This window comes from Dromiciops gliroides, chromosome 3, assembly GCF_019393635.1.
Source record: "Dromiciops gliroides isolate mDroGli1 chromosome 3, mDroGli1.pri, whole genome shotgun sequence".
Taxonomy (NCBI): domain Eukaryota; kingdom Metazoa; phylum Chordata; class Mammalia; order Microbiotheria; family Microbiotheriidae; genus Dromiciops; species Dromiciops gliroides.
The window spans coordinates 306,706,238-306,729,611 of NC_057863.1; the positions used below are offsets into that span (position 1 = coordinate 306,706,238).

General features: G+C 37.0%; 1 protein-coding gene across 1 annotated transcript in view; it reads right to left on the reverse strand.

Moving 5' to 3' along the window:
- The window catches only part of LOC122747036 (ABI family member 3 binding protein), a 313,537-nt gene extending 290,535 nt beyond the window's left edge, over positions 1 to 23,002 (reverse strand). The window contains 1 exon segment of the mRNA XM_043993253.1: positions 22,853 to 23,002. Within this exon segment, the coding sequence (XP_043849188.1) occupies positions 22,853 to 22,931 (79 nt within the window). The 5' untranslated portion in view covers positions 22,932 to 23,002.
- Between the last annotated feature and the right edge of the window lie 372 nt (positions 23,003 to 23,374).

Consider the following 23,374-nt stretch of genomic DNA (forward strand, 5'->3'; position numbering starts at 1 on the left):
GGATTGAAAAAGGGAGAGATTTGAGGCAGGGAAATCAACTAAGAGATTACTACAGTACAGTTATGCCTTCCACATCACATCTTGGGGGTTAGGGGTGTGATGCCCCCTGAGATCTGGAAAATCTGCGAAAAAACTTTTGGCCTTCCCTTTGTACCAGAGAAGAAGTCTTAATTATTATGGTTTTAAAGGATAACATATATTGATATTATACAATAATATACATATATTTTATGCATTTCTAAGTTTCTAAACTTTTTTCTGTGTTGTTTACACCTTCTGCAAAACTCTCCCTAAATTTCCATTTAATTTCTTATGTCGATCTGTGATATATCAAAACTATGATGGCAAAAGTCAAGATGTGAAAGAGATAACTGTTAATTCAAGCAAGAGATGAATTAGAGTGTTGGGGGAATGAATGGAGAAGTGAAGATTTATCCAGAGAGGTTATAGAGATATGAATAAGGCATAATCGTGGGAATGAGATAAGGCAACTGATTAGCAATGTGAGGTAGCCTTTAATGAACTGAGGATGACATCAAGGTTGTGAACTTGGGTGATTGGGAGTACTGTGGTGACCCTCACAGTAATAATGAAGTTTGGAAGAAGTGAAGGGGAAGGGAGATGATGAATTTCATTTTAGACATGTTGACTTTGAGGTCACAGAATATCTCCATGGAAATGTCCAGGAGGCAGTCACTCAGAGGGAGGTTGGGATTAGAAATCTGGGAGTCACTAACATAGAAGGAATAGTTCAAGTTGTGAGAATGGATGAAATCACTGAAGGAATGTTCTGTGGCTGACATGTCTACAGGATGCTTAAATGCCTGTAACTAAAACAAGCTGCCAGCTGGGGGGATCTTATTTCATGGTTACACTTTACACAAAAACTCAATTTCATAGTAAGATTACAGTCATGATGTATATACTGTGGCATTTAAGTAATGTAGAGAAAACAGATTAATTGGAATTAAGATCCAGTGTGGAAGAACTACTGGGAAATATAACAGTGTTCCCTTTTCCCCCATCTGAAGACAATAGAATATCAATATTGGGACATAGGATTTTCTTCTACCCCACAACCCTTGTATATCTAAATTTTAGCATAAATGCAAGTTATGTTTCAATGGTAAGTTGACATACAGAATCTCCCACTGTATCAAAGGGTTTGCTCCATGAATTTATGACACATGCTCGAACTGAAATGTTGTGCTTTATAGACAATGATTTATTTTTTCCATGGAGTCATATATTCCTGGACTTGGAAGGGACCTTAAAGGTTATCTAGTCTAATCTCTGACTTGATGGGTCCAAGCAAGGGATTATTTAGCCTTTGCTTATACCCTTCCTGCTATAGGAAGCACATTATCTACCCATTGCACTTGGAGAAAGCTCTAATTGTTGTTAAGTTCTTTCCCATATTGAGCCAACACTATGTAATTTTGCTCCAGGGGATTATTAGCTCTTTGAGGACAAGGAAAGTTTAATTTTTGTCTTCATATCTTCAAATGCCTTGCACAGTTTCTGACACAGAGAAGACACTTAACTTGCTGAATTCTACTTCCACCCATTGGTCCTGCTTTTTCTAATTCAGATCCTTTTTTCATAAAACAACTCTTCAAATATTTGAATATGGGTATCTTATACCTCCCTCAAATCTTTCTCCTAGGTTAAACATTTCCAGTTTTCTCAGCAAAATATATTGAGGTTAAGAGGAAAGAGGAAGGCAAGAATGACAAAGGAAGCACAGGATTTCTGAAGAAGTGGAGCATCTACCATGACATAGCAACAACCCAAAACATAAAGTTTGTACTATCTGCAGAAGAGATGATTCCCCACTGCACACAGAACAGATGTTGAAGGAGTCAGCTGTGAGGACAGATTGCAGGCCAAGTTGGAAAGTAATGGGAGGTAGAAGCCAGAGGAATGCCCTATGGGCTGTCCTGGAAAAAAGAGAAAGAGGAGGGAGGGAGCAAGGGGAATCTTAGTACAAATGGGAAATCAGGGGACTTCAAGAGAATTTCTTAGGCAAACGAAAGACTGCTGGATCAGATGGGACTGAAAAGACAGCTAGAGGAAATGACAAGGAAAGAGTGTGCAGAGGCCTTTGGGTTGTGAATGAAGAGCAGCTGGGGGAAACAACAGGGGAAGAGAGAATAATCAACCATTCTGATTTTTGAGCCTTACAACTCCTGAACTCCATCTGAAATGGCAAACTTCATTAAACCAGTTCTCTACCAATCTTTAAATCTTTTTTCTTTTGTGCCATGGACACCTTTGTCAGTCAAGTGAAGCCTAAATGCATAAAATAAAATCCATAGGATTTGAGATATATATATATATGTGTGTGTGTATGTGTGTGTATGTATATGTATACATACATACATATACATATATGTGTGTATATGAAACATTTATTCATTGTATTTATAATTATCAATTAATTGCATAATTAATTATATTTAAACAGTTAAAGAAAGAAGTCTGTGGGCCCCACCCACCCAGGTTAAGAACTCCTGAATAAACCCATAATATGGGAGCTATTCAGTAAGACACACAGCCAAAAACAAGCCATATAATCCTCTGAGCTCTCATTTCCATGTCCTTTTAAAATGTGATCAATTATTGGCCCTGATGATTTTAGGCACTGGGCCTTTACTCCATGTTGGAAACAGATTATTTCAAAGAATAGGAGCTAGAAAATTTTCCTTTGGCTAGAGCAGCAGGAAGAAAGGACCCCATACCTTTTCAAATTTAAAACACCTCAATAGGAGTCTGGTGTGCTAGTAGGAAAGTAACTGGAAAGAACCCAGAGAGAAAGCAGATTTCATGGTCCTTATTCAAGGGAGTTCAAAGACATGGGAGTATCTGCTTTTAAATGCTAATCTTCCAAGTTCCTAATAGAATAATAATAAAAGCTCTGTTTGCATAACATTTTAAAGTTTGTAAAGGGTTTTGTATGTATTATCTCATTTAATTCTCACATCTCTAGGAAATTAGTATTATTATTATCCTCATTTTATAGTTGAGGAAACTGAGGCCAAGAGCTGTTGAGTGACTTGGCTGGGATCTGGTAGCTAGTAATAGTCTGAGACAGAATTTGAATTCAGGTCTTTCTCACTCCAAGTTCAGTGTTCTATCTGCTATACCACCTAGCAGAGAACAATGGCAAGTGATTATTAATTGTAAGGGTAATAATAATAATAATAACTAACATTTAGGAAATGGCAATCCACTCCAGTACCTTTGCCAAGAACCCCCCCTCCCCCAATGAGTTCACAAAGAGTCGGACACAACTGAAGACGACTGAACAATTACAACATTTATAGAGTGTTTACTGTGTGCCAGGCACTGTGTTAAAATGCTTTACAACTATTGCCTCATTTTATCCTCACAACAACCCTGGGAGCTAGATGCTATTATCCCCATTTTATAGATTATGAAACTGAGGCAAATGTTAAGCAACTTGCCCAGGGTCACCCAGCTTGTGAGTGTCTGAGACAAGATTTGAATTCAGGTCTTCTGGACTCCAATCCCAGTGCCCTCTCTGCTATATGACCTAGACGAGTATGACAGCAAGTAATTAAGACCCAATGCTATATTTTTCCTGCCTCTAGTTTTAAAGTAAATAAAAAGCTTACACTACATAGAAACAGTCAGAGAAAGTGAAATTATTAAGGGAAATATTTGTAATAGAGGGTTAAAGAGGAGAGAAAAAGTGAGGGAATATTTCTCTAGTCATCTGATGTCAGTTCTTGAAATTTAATGGCTGGTAACACTTAATTTCCATCTGGGAAAGTGAAAGGCTAAGGAAAAATTGACCTTAACTTCCCTGCCTTGAAAGTTCTAACATGATTCCGTTCTAATGTTCTCGGCAGGCATGATTTTGGCAACATCTCTGTAGCCTCTTTTCAAAAGGCAGTCTCTTGTATACAGAGAAAAAGGGTGTCTCACACACACATACCCACATACATGTATGTTCAGTGCATTTTTAGACAGATTTAGATGATTAGAGTATCATTTATTTATTTACCAGCTAACAGAAGAGCAAAAAATGTTTTTTCTGAATAGAGAAAATTTGGATCTTCACATTAATATCTTGTAGAAAGATAAACACCCTCTGGCTTCCAAGCTAAGAGCTGTCTCTGCCTCTGCCGCCTTTTCATTTTTGTTGAGAAATAACTGAAACTCGTTTCAAGCTGGTTTTAAATGCTGTGTCCTCATGTGCTCCATAACTATTCTTTATATTGTAAGAAAAAGGCTAGCTGATTACATATATATATACACACACTAAATCCTATAAATTAGTATGTATATATATACTTGTATATATATATACACACGTACTTATATATATACTTACACATACAAGTGTGTATATGCATATGTAAATATGGTATGTGATATACCTATGAATATATGCAGCCATGTATATGTACATTACATGCACATGTGTGCACACACATAGCATTGTGTTTACATATATGTACATGACAGCTAGCACTGGGCTTGGCATCAGAAAGACTCATCTTCCTGAGATACTTACTAGCTGTGTGATCATAGGCAAGTCACTTAACCCTGTTTGCCTCAGTTTCTTCATCTGTAAAATAAGCTGGCAAAGGAAATGACAAACTATTCCAGCATCTTTGCCAAGAGAACCCCAAAATGGGGGTACAGTCAGACATGACTGAAATGACTAAACAACAACAACATATATCTATATATACATGTATACACACACATTCTTATATGAGTACATCAGGACCATGTTACTAACAGTGGGAATACAATTAGAGAAGTAGATTTTCGATTTTTATGTAAGGACACATCTCCTGAAAACTAGAGCTGCCTAAAAGTGGGATTTGCTGCTGCTGGAGGTTGTACACTTCCTCTCACTGGAGGTCTTTAAGCCAAGATTTATAACTACTTGTTGGAGATGTTGCCAAGGGGCTTTTTTGTTCAGCTATAGGTTTGATTAAATGGCTTCTAAAGCTCTTTTCTGGGATCCTGAATTATAAAGCTATATCCATATGGGTATCAATTTATACACACATAATACACATATATGGGTATATATATGTAATTATAGGATTATATAGTAATCCTACTACATATATATTATATTAATGATATTTCTCAAATATCTCCTATAAAATATTATGTATATGTATAATATAATATGATAAAATATGTGATTACATATGATATAATGATGTAGGATATGCACTATAATAATACACATATAGCATTATATATACATTGTATGCATACACCTATATACATACACATGTAACACACATACACACATTCTCCATCCACTTAGTTTTTCCTACATGTATGGTAAGGTTCAACTCTTCTCATTGGTAATGGATCTCTTTCCAGGAAGCTCTGGAATTGCTCCACTTATGAATGCAATTAGATGCATAACCTGTCTCTGTGGGTGTGTATATGTGCTTATGCATGTTTGTATACAACACATGACAAATAGCACAAATGGACAAGTTCATCCAGAATTAAACAGGGGAAGAGTAAGTTAGATTGCCTTCAGGAAATTGAAAAACTCTTTTAAGGATCCCACCTACCTATCCAATTCACCCATAACCGAAGACCCATATCTTTAATACTGATATTCTACTGCTGTTTTTGTGTGGCGATGATTCATGAAATACAAGAATCTCTGAAAAATTGTTTTTTTTAATGAATATCACACAAAAGACAATGGAGAAACACTTGGTAGTTGTAAGCAGGCTGCAATACATAGGGAATAAGGAACCTTGGATAAGTAATGAAGTAAAGGTTGTCATCAGGGAATGTTTAATAGAAAAAGAAGATGGGCTAGTCATGTGGCAAAAGCTAGGAATATCTGGAGAATGGCCTGAGTGATCTGCTGGCATCATTGTGATGACAGGATGAAGCAAGAAAGTCCCTCAGCACAATGAGTGGACCCTTTGAGGTGAACTTATGAAAGAAACATAGACAAAATGTACCCATAATTGGGTTGCCATCTGCATCACAGGATAGCACATCCAAATTAAAGAAATCACTGATTCATTTGAGTCAAGTAGTCAAATATGTAAATGTGGTGTTATTAGTTTTTAAATTTTCATAAATGAAAGTTCAATACCAAAATACTTCTGTAGAAATTAAAAACTATTTTGTATTCATGTATTCTGTAAGTACTTAATTAAGCACCGGGCTAGAAATGGTAGAGATGCCATCCTGCGCCAGAGATATTTACATTAATAAGTTAAAAGGTTTACATTAATCGGTTATTTTTTAAAGGGACTTAATTATTTGTTGCATGTTTTAGGAAGTTGAAGTTTATCTTTATTTTACCCTAAAGCTCATTTGTAATCTGAATTATATCAATATTTATATGGTACTTTTAAAATTTGAAAAGATCTTTATGTAGTATATCTTATCTCATTTACTCCACACAGTCCCCTGTGAGGTAGGCACTACCAAGGTTAGCCTTGTTTCACAGATGTGAACACTGGGGTTCACAGAGGTTAAATTGTTATTTTAGAGTCATATAACTTGTAAGATATATGTCAAAACCAGGCCTTCCTGACTCAGTCTAGCACTCTGACCACTCACCATAGCACCCTGCTTTAGAGACTAAAGTAGGGGATGGCCAAAGTTACCAGAACAACTTGCTAACATTGATCTATAGTTGATGGGTATATTGGCTTGGCAGCAAAGGACTCCAAGAAGGATAATGAGCCATCTCTTCGGTGATAACAAATCTCCTACATCATTTTTCAATGACTTTTGCCCAAAGCCAACTTACTTTGCTTTGTAATCATCCCAAGGTTTGAGTAGATGTTCTTATTTTCTCCAGCTGCTCTCCCACCCCCCACTCCTTCATCTCAGATAAGTTATGATGAGCAAGCACTGATTTAGTCCTAAAATTTAGTCCCAAATCCACAAAAAAGTTCTGAGTACCAACATGCAGCTCATGTCTATGTATTTTTTAAAATCAAAATTTTTCATAGTATATAGAAGCATAACATATGGAGCTGGAAAGTTATTGGAGGTACTGAGTGAAATCCTTCACCACTCCCAACCCCATTTTATTGGTAGGGAAATTGAAGCCCAGAGAGACTGCTATTAGCCTATGGTTATATAGATAGTAACTAACAAAACTAGGATTTACACTCAAGTCTTCTGAATCCAAATCCAGGCTTTTTTAGGTTCATCTGTCTTTACCCATCAGTTTTTGTGTCTGATACACAAGACCAGAAGCTGAAACAATGTTTATTTGTACTGTTTTTTGGTTTTGGTTTGTTTGTGTGGTTGGTTGGTTTTTGGTTTTTTGGGTTTTTTTGCAGGGTAATGAGGGTTAAGTGACTTTCCCAGGGTCACATATCTAGTAAGTGTTAAGTGTCCGAGGTCGAATTTGAACTCAGGTCCTCCTGAATCCAGGGCCAGTACTCTATCCACTGCGCCACCTAGCTGCCCCTTATTTATTTGTTTTTTAAAGAATAAACCCTACTTCTAAGATGGGACTAGCCATGTCACTGAACCATTTTCTTTCTTTCTTTTTTTCATCAAATGTTATTTTATTAGATTCAGTCCAAAATTCTAGCCCATTGGGATCTTTTTGGATTGTGACTTTGTTGTTCAATGTGTTAGTTGTTACTTCTACCTTTGTGCTTCCTGCAATTTGATAAGAATAATATCTATGTCTTTATCCAAGCTATCAGAAGAAATGTTCAATGGTACAAGGTGATGGCCATAGCCCTTCACCACTCCATTTAAAACCCCATTCCAAGTGACTTGAAGTTATTAATATCTACTCTTTTGGTCCAGTTCTGAATCAAACTAACAGTCTAACTGTCTAACCCTCATCTTTTCATCAAAAATAGGATGAGAAACCATCAAATGCTTTGCAATTGTTGAGTCATTGTCAGCAACCTCTAAAAAACAAAGATGAAGAAGTGCTGTAGGGTAGAATGAGGGCAAATATTGTGCTGATTTTCAAAATAGAGGAGAGAGGGGAGTCAACTATCCATAGCCCACTGAGCTTGACTTTGATATCTGGCAAAAAATTTAAAGCATATTATTAAAGAGATGGTTATAGACGAACATCTATAAAAATGATAATCACAAAACCATTTTCAAACAATAAGAATGACATGCCAAGGTATGTTTTTGTATATACACAAGCACAAGTCCAAGTGTAGTTGTTTTATATTCATATGATCACGGCAAGTGTCACTTCACTCCCTACCCAGTACCTACTTCCTGCTCCCTTTTAGCAGTACAATGCTTCCTTAGCAGAAGTTGGCTTTAGCGAAGAAGAATATTCCTTCAAGTTAAAGGGTAAAGTGACAACTTAAGAAGCATGGTTTCTCTGATATATGAAGCTAAACATGGGGACAGGCATCATTGCAAAAGTGATAGAGGAAGAGACGATGAAGCAGAAAAGGACAATGAAAAGAAAAAAGTAACCCTTTGATTCCAAATTCAATAGATATTTATTAAGTGCTTACTAAATGCACTGGATATATAAAGAGATAAAAATTTAAGTGATATTATCCCTCTCCTTTAGGTGTTTACAATCTAAAGCAGATAATGAATGAAATTTTCATCACAAGACCACATCTAGAAGTTTCTTAGACTTTTCTGCCTACAGTGTCACATTTCCTCATTAGAATTATGGGGAAAATCCCCAGGACTTCATTTGTCCTGAAGCTCACGGTCCAATAAGGATAACTAATTTAGAGAAATTCCCTGAGTGCAACAACAACAATAATATATGCACATAAAATATTTTACATATTCACATATGAACACACATATACATCTTATATATAAAACCTTACATATAATAAATACCTGTTTATTATTATGTGGCATTGGGAGTGAAAAATGGAAAAGGTGTATAGAATGGGACCAATGAGATGTACATGATCTTAGAATTCCTGCAAAAATTCTGAAAACACCAAAGTCAAAGCAAGAGACTTCTACATATTTTATTTGTCCCCAAAGACATTATTGAGTAGGCTTTATTACTTACATGAAATAGACAGCATTGAACTTTAAGGTGTTTTTTTAAACGGATGAGAAATAAGTTAAAAGGCAGCTATATCTTTCCTTTGATCTGCTTGGTGGGATTAATGAGGGTTCTATAAATGACTACAGCTATTTGTGAATGAGGATGGGATGGCAAGAATGGCTCTATGATTCAATTATTTCTCCCTTATTGTTTATAATCCTTTATTAAAGTAATTAACATTGCATTATATTTAAGGTTTGCATGATCTGTTAGCAGAGTGCTACATTAGTAAGAAACTTGTGGCATGAGGGATATATGTAATATGGAAAACACCTCACATTAAAAATGGGAAAGATAGTAAGACAGAGTAGGGAAACCATGCTATAATTAACTTATGATGAAAATAAATCCCCCCCCAAACAAACAAATAAATAAATTTTAGAATTAAATAAATAAAAATGTAAATTTTTTAAAAAGAGGGCAGCAGCTAGATGGTGTAGTAGATAAAGCACTGGCCCTGGATTCAGGAGGACCTGAATTAAAATCCGACCTCAGACACTTGATACTTACTAGCTGTGTGACCCTGGGCAAGTCACTTAACCCTCATTACTTCACCAAAAAATTAAATTAAATTAATCAATCAACCTGGTAACCTATAGCCTAAACTAGAATTGTAAAGGTTTGAGGAGAGGGATCAGGAAAATTAAGAGATTTTTTTCCTACTCTGAGGGATTTTTATCTTTAAAATTTCAAACTATGGAATGCTTTTTAGAATGATGACTCAATTATTTAGGATAAGGCATTCCTATATTGCTATGTGGTCTTCATTCCCAGAAGTTATTTGTAAGAGTTAAGCATGTTTTTATGTAAAACTCTCTATACTACCAGATGATTGCAATTCCCATATTCCCATTACAAGAAAAGCAATTCAACTCTCCAAGACAAGAGCAAAATTTATGTATTTCTTCAGTAGGCAGTGACACTTTCATTGGAGAAAAAAGGTTTTCATGCTTTTTTTTTGGTGGGCTCATCTCCTTAACTGTGAATCTAAAGGCTGAGGGATGGGTTCCTGCCCAAGTAACAAAAATTCAAAGGCTTTGCAGTGACATCCACTTATTCCTTTAAGAATCAGTGGCCCAGAGTTAATTCCCATGTTGCTCAGGACAGAGAGGAATAAGAATAAGTCTGGGGGCAGCTAGGTGGCACAGTGGATAGAGGACTGGCCCTGAAGTCAGTAGTACCTGAGTTCAAATCTGGCCTCAGACACTTAACACTTACTAGTTGTGTGACCCTGGGCAAGTCACTTAACCCCAATTGCTTCTCTTTTAAAAGAGAGAGAGAGAGAGAGAGAGAGAGAGAGAGAGAGAGAGAGAGAGAGAGAGAGAGAGAGAGAATAAGTCTGATTTTTTTTTTGAGTTAAAAGGAAGTCAGAGCCTGGCTCTTTCTGGACATGGGAGTCTTGGAGAATTTTACAGTTAACAAGGCCCTTTCTTCAAGAACAACACTGAAAGGTAGGGAGCAATGTCTAGGCAAGATCTGGCAGAAGAAAGAGATAACATCTGGTAGTGAGTGCTAGGAAGGGGGTGTAAAATAAGAATTTAGATTTAACTAAATTATTAATATTAAACTATGTTTTGTTTGTTCCATTAGCTTACTTTCTAGCTGTTCCTCACTGGGAGACTCATCTTTTCACCTGGCAATAACCTATACTTGTGAATCTTCAAAGACTAAAATTTCCAAGAAACCGTGAGTGACCCATAAGGATTAGAAATGCACAACATAGATGCAAGTAAACAGTCCTATTTCCACAGATGACCTACACTAAACAAGTGTGATAAGGTATATTAAAGAAATTTATAATCCAGAAAAGGAGGTGGTTTGGTCATGTGTCATAAGCTGATAGGTGGTCAAATAATCCCATTGCTTCCTTTGAAATATAAAAAGCCCTAGAGGAAGATAACTAGCATGTTATAGGTAGACCCTAGCTCCTAATTCCCCCATTCCTGAAAAGGAAGTCAGTCACTCATTTACAAGCTCTACTCTTCACTCTCCCTCATCCATGTATTCAATCAATTGCTGGGTCTTGTTACAATGGATAGAGTAGGGGCAGCTAGGTGACGCAGTAGATAAAGCATCGACCCTGGATTCAGGAGGACCTGAGTTCAAATCTGGCCTCAGACACTTGACACTTACTAGCTGTGTGACCCTGGGCAAGTCACTTAACCCTCATTGCCCCGCAAAAACAAACAAACAAAAAACAATGGATGGAGTACTGGACCTGGAGTCAAGAAGACGTGAGATCAAATACGGCTTCAAGCTTCCCAGCTGTGTGACTCTAGTCAACTTTAGTTTGCCTCAGTTTCCTCAAGTGTAAAATATGGATAATAATAGCATCTACCTCCCAGGGTTGTAAGGATCAAATGAAATAATAATTGGAAAGTGCTTAAACACAATTCCTGGCACATAGTAGACACTTGATAAATGTTTGTGCCCTTCTCCTTTTCCCCTTCTTGTTTCTACTTCCATGATGTCTCATATAGCAACCACTCTAGCTCATCATTCTTTGAATGGATTATTACAATAGACCAAAGCTTCTTAAACTGTGGGTTGTGACCCAATATGGGGTCAGGTAACTGAATGTAGGGGTCACAAAAAATTGGCAACAGTAAAAGGTTATGTATGCCTATTTTATATACCTACCTACCCAGGGTCACAGAAAAATTTCTAGGGAAAGAATGGATTGTGAGTGGAAAAAGTTTAAGAAGCCCTGTAATAGACCTCTAATTTGTATTTGCTTCTAGTCTCCCCCATCTCCAATCCATTCTCCATGAAGATGCTAAGCTGATATTTTCTTTTTGGTTGGTTATCATTTTTTAATCAATATTTTTATTACATTTTATTTTTTCAATCAATGAAAATTTGCCTTCTCTGCCTCCTACCTCCTTCTAATCATTCCCTCCCTACATTGAGAAAGAAAAAATAAATAAAACTATAGTTACAAACACATATAGTGAAGCAATACCAATTCTCGCATTGAGCATGTCTAAAATAAATGTCTTAATCTGCACTCTGAGTCTATCGCTTCTCTCTTTCAGGATGTGGGTACCACATAAACTGATATTTTTAAAGTGCAGGTCTAATCATGTCCTGCTCAAAAATTTTGGTAACTGCCTATTTCCCTTTGGATGCAATACAAACTCTTCTGTTTGGCATTTAAAGCCTTTCAAAATTGGCCCACATACCATCTTTCCAGGATTATTTTATATTATATCTCCACAACACCACCACAAATTTCCCAACTCCCCCAGGCATTCTACTTTCCTGTATAACTGGCCTATTTTATGTTCTCCATAAATGATATCCAGCTTTCAGTTCTTGGAATCGGTAGTTTCTTTCCTCAACACTCCCCTTGGGTGTCACTTCTTAATGTAAGACTTTTCTTGATCCCTCCAGTTGTTAGTGCACCTAACTTTGTATTTATTTATCTGTTAATATTTTTTCTTCCATAAGCTCTCTGAGTTGGCAGGGACTTATAACAACCTCTGACAAGGAGTTGGCTGGACACAAAATCTCTGAGATTTGTAGTCCTTCCCAGGTTGAGAAGAGAGATTCATTCCATTTAAGAAACTGAACATTTTTAGAAATGGAAGGGTCTCAGGAGTTTAGGGATATAAAGCAAAAGAGTAATGGGCCATAAATTGCAGAGATGAGCAGGGGGAAAAGTCAGGCTTGATAGAGTGGAAAGAATATAGGATCCAGAATCAGCAGACCTGCATTTAATCCTTCTCCAACATTTCCTGTGTAACCTTGGGGAAGTCATTCAACTTGTGAGCCTCAGTTTCCTCATCTGGAAAGTGAGGGGGTTAAATTAAATGGCCTCTAAGATTCTTTCTACTTCTAGTTAATAATTCTTTGAAACAGGAAGTTTTTCTTTTTAAATTTTTTTTCATCTCTAAACAACTGCCAAGGGAAATTCCCTTCAGCCTTGTTCTTTGGAGAAAAGACAATAGAGCCTTTGCTTGCAGCATTCATAGTATTCTCTTGATGTGTTAACAATAATAACTAACATTTATATAGCACCTTCTATGTTCCAGGCACTGTGCTAAGTGCTTCATAAATATTATCTTGAGTCTCCCAATAACCTTGCAGGTAGGTGCTATTGTTCTACCCATTTCACAGATCAGGAAACTGAGGCAAAGATATAAGTGCCTTTCTAATAAGCAACATCGATTCATTTATATAAAAATATAGATGTTTTAAATTACAAAATTCCTAAATAACATATCCTTCTATACATTATGAAAAGGAGCACTACAGCTGCAAACCAGATATGATATGGATTGTTCCAGTCACAGTTTAGTTGGTCCTGCTACAGTGGCAGAGCCAGAACCATAATACAGTACAGGTTTTCTGACTCACAGTGAATGCTCTTCCCATTATATTATATGAGTTGCATTGTTTATTTTTTTCTAATTTCCTTTTAATAAAATAAGTGCTTCAAGTTATGTATATGTCAAGCTATAAAAATGAGAGTTTTAAGCCACGTCTAACTCCGTGTCTGAACTTATTCCATATCTGGCTTAAATGTCTGCTCAATACAGTAGAAGCCTCTAAATTAAAACCAAACTAAACCAAACTGAAGCTAAAACTTTATTTGATTTATCATAACATTGATAGTTTCCAATTTTTTTCAAAGTCCCTGTCTTATTATTATTATTATTATTATTATTATTATTATTTTTAGTGAAGCAATTGGGGTTAAGTGACTTGCCCAGGGTCACATAGCTAGTAAGTGTTAAGTGTCTGAGGCTGGATTTGAACTGAGGTACTCCTGACTCCAGGACTGGTGCTCTATCTACTGCGCCACCTAGCTGCCCCCCCCGTCTTATTTTTTATAAACTGTCTATATCTACCTGTTCTTCAAGACTCAAAGGTCACATTCTCCATGATGTTCCTAGTTCCAAATATTCTTTCTTCCTTGGATGTTAAATAGAATTTTGTACCTTTTCTGGGCACTTACCTACTTCTATTTCATATTGCCCTTCTGTATTTACATCTCATCCCCTTCCGTTTGATTGTTTTGTCTTTTGTGGGGATGGATTGGGCATCCCAATGGGGAAACTAGGGGATACAGTGGACAGTGAACTGAACTTAGAGTCAGGAAAGTCTGAGTTCAAATTCTGCCTCAGACAACTCACTAATTGTGTGGACCTGGGCAAATCACTTCACCCCTTCCTCATCTGAAAAATGGGGATAATAATAGCACCTACCTCCTAGGGTTGTGGTGAAGATTAAATGAGATATTTGGAAAGTTATTTGTAAATATCAAAATGCTATATAATTCTATTCATTATTATTATTATCAGTACTATAAATCATCATCATCATTTTGCCAAAACTGGAAGTACAGCAGCGAATCACAGATCTGATCTCACTACTAATCAGCACAGAAGCTTTGACCTGCTCCATTGGCTACCTGAATCACTTAGCCCCTCCTCAGGCAGCCTAGTGCCCTTCCCTGCTCCCCGTCCTGGCTTTCTCATCTTTGTACTAGATTTAGCGTGGTCAGGTAATCAGATTAGCTTCGAATTTCTGAGCTCAAGTGATGCACCAGCCTCTCTGGTAGCAAAGATTACATGCATGTATCGCCATGCCTTGCCCTCCATTAGACTGTAAACTCCACGAAGGTGGGAGTTTTATCTAATTTATCTTTGCACCTCCTCCAGCATCAAAGATAGTGTTCTTCATATATTAAGTACTTCATAAATATTTGTTGTCTTGAGCTGAATTAGTGTTTAACAGCAGGTAATTCTATTTGTAGGAAATGTTTAAAAACAAGTAAACTTAGGACTTATATTGAAATTATTGTTCAAATGATTATGCTTTTAAATTGAATATGCCAAACCTGATAGCTTTGGACAAAACAATTGGTGCAAACTACATTTATGAGTTCCTAAACTAAGTCACTTTAAATCTATAAAAGATTAAAAAAATGAGTTTTACCTATATTTCTAATTTTAGCCCAATTTCTTGCTCTTTTCTTCCCACCTTTAAGAGGAAAATAAAGTTGCTTTAATCTATGACTAAAATTTTGAAAAATTTTGTGTGGCTCAGAATAGTCTTGCTTTCATCTGAAGTTTGAAAAGTGCCCCTATCCCCCAATATACAGGATGTCCCCGAAGTCTTAATGCAATCTTAATCTTTAATAGTTTAAGCTTTAATAGCTTAAGACTGCACTAAGACTTTGGAGACACCCTGTATGAAAGCCAAACCACAGGTGAGTGAATATTTACTGAACCAGATGTGAGAGCCTGTACCCTCCAAAACCAACATGATGTTTCTTTTCTTTTCTTTTTTCATTCTTATGGATTTAAAAGGTCAAAAAGTAGAGAAAAGCATGGTCTATTTACTAATAAGTTTCATAAAACTAGCCTCAAACTTAGGCAGGTAGGTGGGTCTGCAGTCAGAAAGTTTGATCCTTTTGAGTTTAAATCTGGCCTCAGACACTTACTAGCTATGTGATCCTGGACAAGTTATTTATTTTGTTTGCCTCAGTTTCTTCATCTGTAAAATGAGCTGGAGAAGGAAATGGCAAGTCCCTCCAGTATCTTTACCGAGAAAACCCCAAATGGGAACACAACTGAAAAATGACTGACAACTTATAGGATTGTTGTTAGCCAAGTGCCTTATAAATCTCAAAAGGCTTTTGCCATCAAAAGAGAAGTAAATTTTTAGACTAGGCCGGCCATCTTCTTTGACACTAGTGAACATCTTAGATGAGTCTATACCTTCCTATTTTATACCTTGCTTGGTGTTAAGACTCAGCAGAATGTTAAGGAAATAATCTGAATACTCACAACTGCCATAATGTCTCACATAATTCTATTTTGTGAAGGGAAAACACCTTGTTTGAAAGTGCCTCCAAGTCTATACTTTTTCTACCAAGTCAATACATTTAAATTTTTTTAAATAGATATTGGGAATTTTGTATTATCTATGTTACTTATCAGTGTAGCTATAAAGATGTAGAAATGCTCAATGCTATAAAGATCTAGAAATACGAAAGATGCAGAGATGCTATAGAAAATTGAGAAAGTCTATTTGTTCCCTTTTTGTGTTTTCACCAAGGGTACCCTTGATATATACACAGAACATTCTCATAAAAGTTTATATAAATGAGATAACAAACTTGAGGAGGGGCAATTGTTAATGTCTTCTTGACTGCCTTTCTTTGGTAGAGTGACATGATATTATCCGTTCTTTATCTTCTCTTTTAAATATCTTGGAAATTGACCTCTGCATATCTTTATCATTGGGTCACCTCTAGTAAGGACTTATAAATCTTTGGCCAGACCCAGATTCTGTTTTCAGATTTATCTTTTTAAGTGACATGATTACTTTCTTACATGATATATTGGGCACAATAGGCAGAGTCCAAATGTAGTATTTCTGCTATTACTGGTAATAAAAAGAGATTACTATAGAAATAAATGCTAGCAGATCTGTACAATTTTGCATCTGCTTTCCATCCCCCTTCCAATTTCATTTACCAATGTCTTTCGAATGATCTGGATAATACGGATCTCACACCAGGTTCTCTTCAGGCTCACTCTCTTCAATGACTTCTTTCATTTCTTGAACATTAAGCACATGTTCCAACACATTTGCTTTTTGGGGGAGGGGGGTTATTCTTGCTTGTGTCCACTTTTGCACACTAAATATAATATAATTATGTCTCTTTTTTTGCAGGGCAATGAGGGTTAAGTGACTTGCCCAGAGTTGCACAGCTAGTAAGTGTCAAGTGTCTGAGGCTGGATTTGAACTCGGGTCCTCCTGAATCCAGGGCTGGTGTTTTATCCACTGTGCCACCTAGCTGTCCCCTATAATGATGTCTTTTAAAAAAATTTCTCAAGTTCTTCATGGAAATTCTCTACTTTTTCATTGTTTGTGATGGTTCAACATCACATACACAGCACGTAAGCTACTGTTATTTTAATGGAAGTCTGCTTACATTTGTTCATTTTATATATAAGAAGGCAAAATTACTATGTGCCTCATTTCTACCTAATGCAATTGTACTCCTTGCCTTTGGATAAGGAAGCCAACTTAGCTAGCTTTTGCATCCATCTCTCTGAGAAGCACCTGTGAGCATTCTTCTAATTAGTTGGCACTTTATTATTTACTGTTTTATTTACAATTTTTAAAAACCCATCACTCTAGATGTTGTTTAGTTCTTCCAAGTTGTTGGACAAAAATTGTGAGAGTATAAGCATCAATTTAACTCGTGGCACTACTAATTCATACTACATGTTCTTAATAGTCCCAGAGGTGGTCATTCTTTTGAAGAAAAAACAACCTTCCTCATCTTAATCATACCATTAAAATTATTCTCAAAGGTTCTTTAAACCAGAATATACTTTCCTATTCAACCCAAAAGTTCCTATTCACATGTCTAGCACTGGGTGATTTTCATGAGCTAAAATATAGCCATAATACCAAAACTGCCCTTTACTATCTTTCTGGACTCCTCTGATCCCTCTTGGGTGAGCTAGAGACTTGAATCATGGTGCCTAACTAGGAAACCCTAGTTTTGATTGGTGATTTCTCTCTCTTTACCTTTCTAATTATGGATTTCTAGCAAGAAGCTCTGGTGGCCACACAACCAGTTTCCTTCCCCTCCTTTCTCCAGGCACTGCCCATTAAGTTTTCTTCCTTTCGATGAGCTTACATAGAAGTGTTTGTCAGTTTAAGCTTGGAAATACCTTTCAATCTCTTAGTTCATTCCATTTGGAGACTAGAGAAGGACATCCTAATACATGTGTCTTCATTTAGAGCCTCTAGGAAGTTATTTTGCCTATAGCCATGTGAGTCACAAAATCTGGGGTGTGGACAGTGTCAGGTCAGTAAATGATAAAGAATCAACTCTCTGGCAGAGTTGGGGTGGGGGGAATATAGCCATGATACACTTTTTAAGTTCAGTCTGCATTATGAACATTTTTTCCATTACTTTCTCAAGTCAAGGCAATCAACAAAACAATAAATCATGCCCTGATTTGTAGATTTATAAGGTGTAAATACTCACACTGGAGCCAATTAGATCTGGCTCCAGCACACACTGCAGGGGAGTAAACATGAGTCCCAGAGAAAACTCATGGACTCTTTTCATCTAGCTCCTCTCTCTCAGAAGTCTTTAAAACCAGTCTCAGAAGTTCATGTTCCTAAAGCATCACCAACTGCTGAACTCTGATAGTGTTCTCATCTCCATAACAGTCCACACACTACAGATAAAAGAAAGTCAGTGATTCTGGCTCAGGTGAGAATAACTTAATGTGGTTGTGTTTAAGAAGAATGAACATTGCAAGGCTTAGAGTCTGGAGGCCAGGTCTCCAGTTCTCACACTTACTAGCTGGGCAAATCATCTCCATAATCTGTAAGTAGTGATTATAATACTTGCCCTACATCCCAATATGAAACATAAGGAACTACTTACATGTGAGAAAAGAAGGAAAGCCAAAGGAGGAAAGGGAAGGGGAAGGAGAAAGCTCATGAGGGTCCTTCTTTGCTATTTCATTGTAGTGTTCAGTTGACAGATACAAGCTAAGCGAGTAAAGGACAATCTCTGGCAAGACTTGCAGTACAACTTGGATGTCAAACTGTACATTTGTCTGAGAATCAGTCTAGCTAAATTTGGAGAGATTCATCATCAAACTGGCCACAAGGTAATGGGGTGATGGGGTGTCTGTGTGTGTGTGTTTTCTGGATATAGTCATTGCATGATAGACTACAGGGCCACCTTTGGAGTCAGGGAGATCTGTGTTCAAGACCTCTTGGCACTTATGAGATGATGGACAAGGTATTGACCACCTCTGTGTTCCAAGAAACTCTCAAAGTCAAGAAATTGGTAAATAGCCAATGTCATTGGAAGAACAAAGTTTCTATACTAGGAGTTCCTTACACTGAAAAAAAAATCACAGATCTATCTCTCTACCCTACAACCATAGACCCCTTTTAAAAAAGGAATTAATCTACCTACTAAGTCAGGGAAGAGTTAGTATCTGCATTAGTGTAGGGAGTGCCCACAAAGAAGAATTCATGGATTTTTGGAGTATGTGTAGTTGTGGTAGTAATTATTATTAGTAATAATGACAAGACAGCCTTAGAATAATAATCCTTGCCTTTTGAATGATTTCAACTTTCATATAGTAGTTTTACAAAGAGTTGACTTAAGTAACTATGATCCTATTTTGTGCTTTATTGAGTCCCTTCTCTACATGTTGTTCTCTGGGACTTTTAACTCTTTTCGTGCTAAGCAAAGGAAGTCCTATGTTGTTATGCCAAGAATAAATGTATTTTGTATTTCCTCCTCCCCATATAACTTGGAACTGGAGGGGAGAGAAGAAAGACCATTGTTTTATACCAATTATAACAATAGGCAATTCTCATGGAGATCCTGATATCTGCTGCTAATGCCCTCCTGAAAAACTAAATTTGGCAACATCTCTCTGTGAAATGTCAGTAGCTTGGATGAGTTCTTCACAAGAAATCAACCCTGAGGGAATCAACCCTTGGCACTCAATGACTCCCCTAACTAATGAATGAGAAGAATGACATCTAACTTTTGGGAACCTTAATTTATTTATGAAATCTTCACAACTACCCCCTATATTTGCCCCTCCATATTAGGTGTTTAACCCTCTCCTGGTTCCAAGTATAGGATTACAGGACCATAGGTTTAGAACTGGAAGATCATTTAATCCCAATGCCCCCATTTAATAGATAAGGAAACTGAAGCCTAAAGTGATTAAGTGGCTTGCCATAAGTACAAATAAGTACAAAATCTAGAATTTGAATCTACATCCTCTGATTCCCAATTTCTTCTTACTGGGGCATATTTCAATAATTTACTTGGTAATCATTGGGATACACTTCAATATCTTCAGTTCTTTCAAATTATTATTATCTAGCTGAGATGATAGGTTCTCAAAGGGCAAGCACCTTGTTAATTCTGATCATAGATTCAGAGCCAGAAGGGATCATGATTATCAAACTCAAACTAGGTCCTGAAGAGGTAAAAAGACTTGTCCACAGCTCTGACTCCAAAGTCAACCTCATTCCTGCCCCACTACCCATTCTCTAAAAAGGTTGTGTCTAGTACACAGCATGGTAACTTATGCAAATAGGCACTCAAGTTGTCTTTTGAAGATAATCATATGTTTTCTGTCATTTCACCATTAATAGCAACTCCTCCCCTAACACAGAGTACAATTCCCAAGGCTCTAATGGTCTTTGAGAGGTACAATTGCAAAAAACAAAATCATCACCCTTCAGTTAACCTAGTAAAGAGACTTTAAATTTAGTAATGGCTGGTCCTCAGAAATAAATCCTAGCACCTGGCCTACACTGGAAACCTTTTCAGCTTGCTAAGGCCTACCAAAGCGCAGGGGGCAAAGTAGATAGCATACAAAATCTGGGATCAGGAATACCTGAGTTTGAATGCTACCTCAGACTCTTATTAGGCATGTGACCCTATGCAAATCACTAACTACCCTCTCTTAGCCTCTATGTCCTCATCTATAAAATGGGAATGATCGTACCCACCTCACTGAGTTGTTATGAGGCTAAAATGAGATAATATTTATAAAGCACTTTGCAAACTCTAAAGCATTATATTAAAGGTGGCTATCCCTCAGAAGACTCTCTGAATTTAGTTCATGATAGACCTCAAATAGCAGTCATGATCGATAATATAGATAGATAGATAGATAGATAGATAGATAGATAGATAGATAGATAGATAGATAGATAGATAGGTAGATGATAGGTAGATGATAGGTATATGTGGATAGAGTGATGGATCTGGAGCCAAGAAAATCTGAGTTAAAATTCAGACACTTACTCTCTGTGTGATCCTGAGCAAGTCACTTAACCTCTGTTTGCCTTACTTTTTATCTTCTACAGAATGGAGATAATAACAACACATGCCTCCCAGGATAAAATGAGATATGTTTTTGCAAACCTTAAAGCACTACATAAATGCTAGCTGTTGTTATTGTTATTGTTATTATTAAGTTTGTGTCCTTTATCTTGTTTTGTTTTGGGGTTTTTTTTGGGGGGGGTGTGGACAATGAGGGTTAAGTGACTTGTCCAGGGTCACACAGCCAGTCAGTGTCAAGTGTCTGAGGCAGGATTTGAACTCAGGTCCTCCTGAATCCAGGGCTGGTGCTTTATCCACTGTGCCATCTAGCTGCCCCTGTGTCCTTTATCTTGAATGACATTTTTTTTCAGTATTACTGGAAAAGGAAAAGTATGTCAAGAAATTTCATCTAGTGATTGCAACATAATAATTAAAGTTGTTGGCAATGTCAAAAATCTGTAACAACATGGTTATGGCTGTTATTCTATCATCTGAATAAAAAGAAAAATAAAACCATGTGTAGACTGAGAAAGCTGAGTCTCCCAGAAGAAAATGGTCTGTCTTTATTAAATATATCCTTAAATACAATGAAATGGCATCAATTATGTCTGAATGCCTATGGCATATACTTAAGAAATAACATTTCAATTATTAAGGCATGACATTCCTGTTAGGCGGAAATTCTTTGTATAGTGTCATCATTTCTGTAGATTATTTAAACCATCACATGTGAAGAAACTTAGCTTTATTATTTGGTTTTGCAGACACACAAAACCTTTCGTATTCACACTCTAAATTCAAGATAACCTTTACTGGCTGACAAAAGAACATATCCTCTTTAGGGTAGAATGAGCCAGAGCAAATATTCCAAGGAAACGACATCTAGGAATAACTGGAGCCTTCAGGACTGGACACACCTTCTGTTCGATGTCCCCGGCCACTCCACTGGCAAGCCTGAGGAGCAGCATTACCACTTTGAACATTTCCCCCCAAAACCTCTGAAGAACTAGTTAGTTATAGCATTTTTCTATGATCCTGCTGACTACAGCAATGTGCAGCCCATAAAATGTCTTTACAGACCAGAAATCCACTGAGAAAAATCAGTGTTGTGAAGGGACTATACATGCCACCTTGACAGGCTCATTCAGAGGTGGAAAATGATCCCCGGGTGTTAGAGCAGATAGTCTGGTTAAGTTGTTTCAAGAGCCTAAATTTAGACATATTTAAATATTCTCCTGCTGCTAACATGAATAAACAAAATACCAACACTGAACTCAGTTCAATTTAGCAAGAAGACAAAGGGGGAGTGTCCTTTCAAGTCCTGCAAACCCTCTTCCAAACTCCTTCCAAACAAATGTGCACATGACCCATTTTTGGTATTTCATGCTTAGAATTCTCTTAACCCTCCCTTTAACAGGTATATAGGCAGAACTCCTCCGAGAATCCCGTTTTCACTCAAGAGAGTACAAGTTTCAGAATAACCTGCTGCTGTCAATTTCCAAACTAGCAATGATGGTGAAAAGAACACACAAACACACACACTCACACTCACACACACACTCAGCCCACAGCTTTCTTCTTTAATAGGATTTAAAATGTCCCTCTAATCTGGATCGCTCCTTATGTATGGTTGCCTAAAACCAAACTTTAACAGTTCATTAACATCTGCTAAACTTAATAAAAGAAGGCTGTCCTTTGATTTTTCCGTGGCAATTAGAAAAAAAAAAGTCACTGGTAGAAGAGCATATTAGTGCAGAATCAGAAGCAAAATCAGAGTTTAAAATAAGTTCCTCCCAAACCTGGATTTCGTCTGCACTGCATAACAATTTCCTTATATAATACAGCAGAGCAGACTTAGTCTCAACATTTGAAAACGAATGTATTCCAACAAGTCATATTAAAAACAGAAGGGGAAAAAAAACACAGTTAGAGCTACTTGCCTTTTGGCAATTTCTGTGCATTTTCCAGGGTTAGGGCAATATTTCCACAGAGAAGCAGAAAGACCAGGCTGAAGATCATGGTTACAAACCCAAAGCCACAGTGTGAGTGATGCTGGTGGGTAACATACAGCCGACTGGAGCTGCATTTAAGTGAACTGCTCTCCCAGTGACAGAGGCTGCAAAAGTTAGGCATGAGCTTACTTCACAGTGGGAGGAGACAGAATGACATCACACCCTTCCACTTTAAAAAAAATTAGGCACAACAGCATAAAAATTATCAACATCACACTCCCCTCTGGTGTATAACTTTCTAGCCTCTACTATTATTGCAAGTCTGTCTTTTGCTGCCTCTCAGGGATACAAAGTTGAACTAGTGATCAGTTTAAATCAAGGGGGAGGAAAGATTCTGGGTAGTTTTCAGAATGTCACTAACTGCCTTTGAAATCCAGAGGAGAAGATACTAAAAGAAATCTGAATTTTTCTGGGGAAGAAAAGTAAAACTCCACTAGTTGGAGAATTGCC